The 8,152-nt window shown below is 41.1% G+C and overlaps 1 protein-coding gene across 1 annotated transcript; it reads right to left on the bottom strand.

Moving 5' to 3' along the window:
- Positions 1 to 3,335: 3,335 nt before the first annotated feature.
- Positions 3,336 to 7,645, bottom strand: LOC137100532 (glucose-6-phosphatase catalytic subunit 1-like). Its single transcript, XM_067478401.1, has 6 exons — positions 7,301 to 7,645; positions 6,670 to 6,892; positions 6,460 to 6,569; positions 6,266 to 6,371; positions 6,073 to 6,188; positions 3,336 to 5,170 (listed from the first exon to the last, which is right to left on the bottom strand). The coding sequence occupies exons 2-6, from the start codon at positions 6,885 to 6,887 to the stop codon at positions 4,647 to 4,649; spliced, it is 1,074 nt and encodes a 357-aa protein (XP_067334502.1). The 5' UTR covers positions 6,888 to 6,892; positions 7,301 to 7,645; the 3' UTR covers positions 3,336 to 4,646.
- Positions 7,646 to 8,152: the final 507 nt, after the last annotated feature.

Raw genomic sequence — 8,152 nt, forward strand, 5'->3', positions numbered from 1 at the left:
CATGCATTCCAGTTAAATAAGAAAGTAACAGTACATACATCCAGGGAACTGAAATTGTGTTTCTCTCGGATCCATGGTGCGTACAAATACTAAAAATGGAGCCCAAAATCTAGATCACATATAAATATAAAAATATCAAATACAACTATACAATAAGGGCATTGAAGAGTAAAACTAATAAAAATAAAGTAAAATAAAGTAAATGAGCAGCACAAGGCACATGGCAGATGGAGTGCAAACCAGTGAAGTGTACATCAGTGCAGGTAACAGAAAAAAGCGTATTCAGTCTGGATAAAGTGGCAAAGTGACACAGGGAGCAGTTCTTTTATTTAAATTGACAGATGAGGTAGTTGGGGTTATAGTTCTGTGCCTGGGGCAGAAGAGGGAACGGGGGGAGTTCGGGAGCGAGTTCAGCTTCCTGACAGCCTGATGAATGAAGCTGTCCTTCAGTCTGCTGGTCCTGGCCTGTAGATTCCACAGTCTCCTCCCTGATGGCAGCAGGCTGAAGAAGCTGTGTGACGGGTGAGTGGGATCACCTGCAATAGAGAGGGCTTTGCGGGTGAGACGGGTTCCAAAAATGTCCTGGAGGGAGGGGAGAGAGACACCAATGATCTTCTCAGCTGCTCTCACTATGTGTTGTAGAGTCTTCTGACAGGATGCGTTGCAGGCCCCCTACCACACAGTGATGCAGCTCGTCAGGATGCTCTCGATGGTGCCTCTGTAGAAGGTGCACATGATGGGGGGTAGAGCTCTGGCTCTTCTCAGTTTGCGGAGGAAGTAGAGACGCTGCTGTGAATAATCTAATTGCATCACATTTATCACTACTCAAAAACCTGTGGTCCCACGTAGGCTATAACCAAATCTGAAATTTCACCACTTGTCATTTTGTGAATATTTGTTTGAAAGGAAATCATAGAAAATTGCTTAATTAATTATTCAGAATTATATTCGCTTTTGAAGTTTGCCTTTTAAATTTTTTAACCAGTGTTCAAAGAAAAAATGTAGTTAAAACATTGGTTACCAAAAAAGTTGTGATGCTCAGCTACTGGAAAGAACAGATGCCGCTATTGGAGCTAATGGAAGGAACTTTCTACAAGGTTGTGTAAAGTACCAAGGTGGACAGTTAAGTGTGTCGCTGTGAAGCTACATGGCTTTTTACCTTGTTCAGTGGAAATGATTTGTGAAACCTATACGGTGGAATGACTTTGTTATCAGCTCAATTGTGGAACGTGGAATTAAATGTTCATTATTTGTCATACAACAATCTCTGGAGTGGATAATCTTTGGACCACCGGACACGAGTAAACCTGCCTCTACAATTGTGAAGTGGAAGAAAAATGATAAATGGTTTTCATTATTAAATTTTTTTTTGTACAAATAAACATCTGAAAAGTTTGAGATGCATTTCTAGTCTTTTACAGTTGAGCAAGTTAAGTGCAAAGACCCAAGTAACAGCAAGAGCAGGTATAAAGTAAGTATGTATTATGAGGAATTAGGTTGAAGACCTAAAAAAAAAAATCACTCCACAAGGAGGGTTAATAACTTACAGACTAAGAACAAAAGTTAACAAAACTAAATCCTAAAGTAACAAACAACCAAAAGTGGAGGTCAACTTATGTTAAAACTAACGGTGCACATATACAAGACAGACAGAACAAGGACTAGACAGAACCAATGTAGGGTCCACCCAGGGACCAGACAAAATTGTAACTAATATAACACACAGGTAATGGGATACATTTACAGGGACGGACGGACGGACGGACGGACGGACAGACAGACAGACAGACAGACAGACAGACAGACAGACAGACAGACAGACAGACAGACAGACAGACAGACAGACGAGGATAAGAAATACTCAAACTAAATGTAAGATAGAGGGAAAATGCACAAGAGTAACTAAAACAGGGAGCAGGATATAAACAAACAGGTGCAGCATAACCTAAGGCTACAACGTAACAAAGGGATAACTAGACCACAGACCCAAACTTGACAGAGTCCAAAAACTGGGAACAGGCAGAGCAGGGAGGTGAGTGAACAAACGGGGACAATCCAGCAGCATGAACAGAATATAACAGGTATAGAAGACAAATGAACTGGCAAAGAACAGTCGGGGGAGCTGGGTATAAAAAGACAGGGAAACAAATCAGGACAAATGAGGAAGGTAAAGAAACCAAACAGACTAACAGGAAGAGGCACAGGAGGAGCAACAAAACAAAAGCCAAGGACAGGAAATACTTTGTGAAACCAACTTTTGCTGCATTTACAGCTGCAAGTCTTTTGGGATTTGTCTCTACCAGCTTTGCACATCTAGAGTAAAACTTTTGCTCATTCTTCTTTGCAAAATAGCACAGAACTCAGTCAGAGTGGACGGAGAGCATCTGTGAACAGCATTTTATAAGTCTGCCACAGATTCTCAATTGGATTTAGATCTGGACTTAACTGGGTCATTCTAACACATGAATATGCTTTGATCTCAACCCTTCCATAGTAGCTCTGACTTCATGTTTATGGTCGTTTTCCTGCTGGGAAGTGAACCTCTGTACCAGTCTCAAGTCTTTTGCAGACTCTAACAGGTTTTCTTCTAAGATTGTCCTGTATTTGGCTCCATCCATCTTCTCACCAACTCTGACCAGCTTCCCTGTCACTGCGTCCCCACAACATGTTGCTGCCTGACCATGTGTCACAGTGGGGATGGTGTGTTCAGGGTGATGTGCAGTGTTAGGTTTCAGCCACAGATAACGTTTTGGATTTAGGCCAAAAAGTTCAATTTTGGTCTCATCTGCCTTCTTCCACATGTTTGCTGTCTACCCCACATGGCTTGTGGGGACGTCTCATGGCTTTCTTTCAACAATGGTTTTCTTCTTGACACTCTTCCATAAAGGCCAGATTTGTGGAGTGCACGACTAATAGTTGTCCTTTGGAGAGATTGTCCCACCTGAGCTGTGGATGTCTGCAGCTCGTCCAGAGTTACCATGGGCCTCTTGGCTGCTTCTCTGATGTCAGTTTAGGTGGACGGCCATGTCTTGGCCCTTTTCGGATGATAGATGGTACAGTGCTCCGTGAGATGTTCAAAGCTTAGGATATTCTTTAGAACCTAATGCTCCTTTAAACTTCTCCACCACTTTATCCCTGACCTGACTGGTGTGTTCACTTCATGATGCTGTTAGTTCACTAATGTTCTCTAACAAACCTCTGAAAGCTTCACGGAACAACTGTATTTATACTGAGATTAAATTACACACAGGTGGACTCTACTTACTAATTAGGTGACTTCTGACAATTGGTTCCACTGGATGTTAGTTAGGGGGCTGAATACAAATGCACGCCACATTTTTCCGATATTTATTTGTAAAACAATTTGAATTTTAATTGACAATTTATTAATACATTTACATTCGGGGTTGTAATGTGACATTTCAAGGGGTATGAATACTTTTGCAAGACACTATATGTCTCTCTGTGCAGACTGGTGACATGTGTAGCTGGGAGGCTCCAGCCTCCTGTGACTCTGAATAGGAAAAGTGGTTAAGATATTGGATGGACGGATTTGTTGCTGGAGGTTTAAGTACCAATACAGTCTTTGGTCACATGAAAGCAGCACTGATTAAGATGAGTATATTCTGCCAGACCATGTCAGATGCATCCTCGGTATTTCCTGCTGTTTTCTGTGGAGAAAACTGATGGTTTTATAATGGTTTTGTGTTTGTGTCCATAGCCCATTAACGGTTCTTTTCTTTTGCTTATTTTGTTCACTGCAAGAACCCCATTTATTGTGCCCCTCATGTCAACTAATTTCCCCAGGCTACACATAGCTGAGATGTTTCAGTCTGGACTATGGTGCCTTTACAATGTGTAATGCATGATAATAACTTAAGTCACTCAATTGCCATGTTGCATTTGTTACATTTTTTTCCACTAGTAATTGCGGTAAATACAATCAACTTCGTTCAGCTGAGAAACACACAAAGACACATCTCATCATCTATAACTCACATTTTCTCCATTTCTAACAAGGGTTTCATGAAAAACTTTCCAAAACAAACACAAATTACAAAAATCTCTTTTATCAAATAACCAAAGCTGCTTTACCTGCAGCATAAAATGTGTTCATTCAGGGCCCTATACCCCATAATAACAATTGTTTGTAGAACTTAACTTAACTTCTTCAAATTCAATGACTGAGATTGTTAGTGTTGCTGATATTTTATGTTTAAAGTCTGACTCAGAGTCAGTGTTTAAATTCATCATCCAAAGGGTGAATGATGGGGTAGATGTGTAGGGTGGTGAGGATGTATGTCAGTCAAGTTCCTCCACACAAAACTGGGAACCCTGTTTCTTTATAGGGATGTCTTTGTGCATGGGGGACATGTTTAAAAAGCACAATGAAAAACAGAAACAGCTGATGTACATTTAGAACTCCTGTCTAAAACATCACTGTATGCTTAAGCATTAATATTTCCCTTCATCTGAAAGAAAGGATGCAGAGCAAGAAAAAGAGATGTAGATAAAAGGGACATAGGATTATATATCCTCTCCCCTTTGGCTATATGTTGTGGCTTGAACTCACAGTTTACATGTTTTTCACACGATGTGCAATGGTTCACCCAGAAAATAGTGTATGTAATGAAATCCCATCTGCCTCATAGAAGCTTCTCTCGCTTGTATTTCAGTGCTGTGGTCACACAATAAGGAACAATGGCCACAGTAGTCAGAGGAACAGTAGCACTTTTACAGAATGACAGCAGATAGAACAGAGCTCCACTGTGGATGGGTGGCTGAAAAGCAGAGTCAAATAACTGTAGTACCACCAGTGTTGCACTTAAACAGATACCCTTGTAAATAGCACCATCAACCCCCCTGCTCACCACAGTTTCACTGCTGTGTACATGCAGAGGAGAATGGAGCCCCAGGCCCAGGCCCATCAGGGTCCCAGAGTTTCTAAACAAGCTGGCCAGAGGGCTGGTGTCCACGCTGACCCATTCTGCTTGGCGACACCAGCGCCGTGCTTTTTCCACACTCCAGAGGAGGTTCACGCCTGCCAGCTGGAGGCACAGGTACAACAGGAGAGCCAGGGAGAGGAGAAGCAGAGAGGTGAGAACATAGGAACGCAGGCAGGCCTTGAAGATCTGTTGGGTTCGGCTGAGGGAGTCTGCCACCAGGATACCTGGGAGGAAAAGTGCATTTAATTTCTGTCACTTCCTTTAAACTATTAGACCACAGTGTTATAATTTATTAGTTAATGCGGCTTATTGTTGTCTTTGTTCGTAGAATTACTATTATAGTATTTTTGACCTCGTATCATATATTCTAGCAATACTGAATCAAATTAAGTTCATTGGATTTAAAAATAAATTTGAAGGTTCGGAAGCATTTAGTAAGGAAGCCCATTTTTAACCTAAGCAATGTAAGAGCTACAATATGAAACTTATACTAGTGCTAGTTTCAGACTCCAAATCAGTCCAGTCTGCTCTGCCCAGCGATCCCTGTCAATGGTTTGATGTGAAATTACACCAATAAAGGATGACCCCAAAACTTACTAACTAAGCAGAAGTATTGGTCTTCTGTGATTAGTTGGAAGTGTGATCCGGTTCAATTCGCCCGGGTCACCGGAGACTTTAACAGCCCCTCTTTATATTAAGATACATTTTATGCTTATTTTTTGTGTATGAATTTGGTATGAGAGCCCTTTTCGACAACCTGCTATTAGAACAAACCTCCTGTAGCTTTCAGTTCAGCAGCCTCGCTAATAATTTACAGACCTAAAATACTAAAATAAGCTTTATATTTTTTTCCTGTAAAATTTGCAATTAGAGTTGGGAGGTAATTATAATCTCAACCCTCTCTCTCTCTGCTTCTACCATAAATTAAAATTGTATTATTTTCTGGCACACATGGGCTTCCATATAACATGTATGAAGAATACATTTGATATTAGATTTAATGTAATTACAAAGAACAAGTAGGACATGAAAACAAGGAAATTGTTACAGTTTCACAAGGTAACAAGCACCAACAAGATGCTGTTTATGCATTTTCCCATTTTGATGTGATGTGTTGTGTCTATACCTATGATAACTCCTGTGATGACCTGATGTGGGAAGTGAGCAGCAACAAAGACCCTGGAGAGGCACACACACACCTGCACACACCAGAACAGTGTCCACAGTGAGACACGTACACACCTGTGGAGATAGACAACTACTGTTATTGCTCGGACTAACAGATGTCATAGATTAAATACAGCTGAGATTGATTTTACCATCTCCGGATTTGCTGTCCTTCTTTCTTCAGTACTGTGGCAAGGAGTGATGACATCATAGTGTAGTAGACTGCTGCAGCCCCCATGGCGTGACCTGATGGACTTCCTGTCAGTAGAGGCAGTAAGCTTTTTAAAGAAACTGGTCAAAATACATAAACTATTAAATTAAAATGACCCTTTAAAATTATTCTTACCTGGTCCAGTCTCACAGGTCATGGGGAACTGCTCTATTAATGGCTGGGAGGAGTTGCCATAGAAACCTGTCTCCTGAACCCACCAATAGGGACGGTCACCAAACAGAAGCCTAAACAAAAATGGTGTCACAGACACACTTTGTAAAGAAAAAGTGTTCTAAGTATCATCATCATCATCATCATCATCATCATCCCAGTTCCACTACTAACCATTTCAACATCAGGTTGACCCAGTCTCCCACTACTGCCACCCACACCAGTTTGACTGCCTCAGCTTGCTGGACATGGAACCATATGGGAAACAACAGGAAGAAGGTGTTGCGAAGATCTGTTGCCATGGACACTAACAGGAAGTAGCCCTGGTTGTGGCTGTAGTGAGTCTGCAGGTATGATGTGCTGCTCACACCAGAACTGTAGAGCAAGTCCATTATTGCTGCAAGAGAACACATTTTGACCTTTTACTTCGGATATAGACACAAACCTGTAACAATAGTAATATAGATATTGATGATATACATGCTTTGCATAATAGATTTCAAATAAAAGTTAAACTAGGTGAGTGTGGGCAATTCAGAGTCACCAATTAACCTAACATGCATGTCTGGACTGTGGGAGGGAACCCACACAAGCAAACTCCACACAAAGACCACAGTCGGTCTGACAATCAAACCGTCAACCTTCTAGCTGTGAGGTGGCAGTGCTAACCAATCCTAGACCAAACCGTGGCTGCATTTTACACTCACGTGTCTGAGGACACAAACTCAACGAAAGACAAAGCAACAGTTCTGCAGTATAGGAAATAGATGTTAACATTTGAATAAGGAGACAAAATCATACTTACTAAATTCGATAATGATTTCTGAGTCGGTGTCTCTTGCTGTCGCCTGGATATTTAGTTTGGATATAGAAGGTCTTCCAATGCTGCTATAAACAGCAACCCTATCACTGCAGCCACTGATGTGGGTGAGTGTGTGTACAAGTGAGTCCTAATATAAGTGCTGTGAAAGGTGTCTGCTATGCACCCGATGACATGAGTCAAATGTCATCATAGGGGTGTTTTGGTCATTGAGTCTTTCAATATCATTATTTGTTAAAAATATTTTCGAGCCTGTGGTGGAGGAATTGGCTCCTGGGTATGAGTGTGCCTGTGTGCCTCTAGCAGATTCAGTGGTCGCTTTTATAATCAGGCGGATCACCTGGTCCTCGGGCATGGACTTTGGACTGGAGTAAGACAGGGTGCACAGAAGTGGGGAGGGGGCAGATTTAAGCAGCAAAAGAACAGGGTTTGACAATGGTGATGACAATGGTAAACATGCTGTAGTGGTTTGAGTACCTGGTAAATTGGGGCAGACGAAAAAACAGGTTCACAGGGGAACTCCGTGATCAGAGCAGGCGTGTGTTTCTGTGCTTGAATGTCTAAAATTAAGAGAGTGGTATCTATTTTTAAACTTTGTTTATCTGCTCTAATACAAACTGCAATTGTTAATATGTTCACTTCGCTCCTGTGGTTTAACTCACCCTCATAAAAATACTAAGGGTGGTATGAATACTAACAAGTTCACATAATATTTTACAATTTATATACATTTTTTATTTGTTTTAATTTATTGACAATATAAAACAGTACATTTCACCCAATACAAAACATAACAGCTAGTGCAAAATGAGACGAAAAGACAAGACATATGTAACT

This window comes from Channa argus, chromosome 15 (genome assembly GCF_033026475.1).
Source record: "Channa argus isolate prfri chromosome 15, Channa argus male v1.0, whole genome shotgun sequence".
Lineage (NCBI taxonomy): Eukaryota > Metazoa > Chordata > Actinopteri > Anabantiformes > Channidae > Channa > Channa argus.

Bases quoted from the DNA above. Each gene is read 5' to 3' on its own strand.
- LOC137100532 (XM_067478401.1), bottom strand. From the start codon at position 6,887: ATGGACTTGCTCTACAGTTCTGGTGTGAGCAGCACATCATACCTGCAG. The intron at 6,570-6,669 runs GTTAGTAGTGGA...ATTTTTGTTTAG, and splicing joins GTCAACCTGATGTTGAAATG to GCTTCTGTTTGGTGACCGTC. The intron at 5,171-6,072 runs GTATAGACACAA...TTTTCCTCCCAG, and splicing joins CATCACAGGAGTTATCATAG to GTATCCTGGTGGCAGACTCC.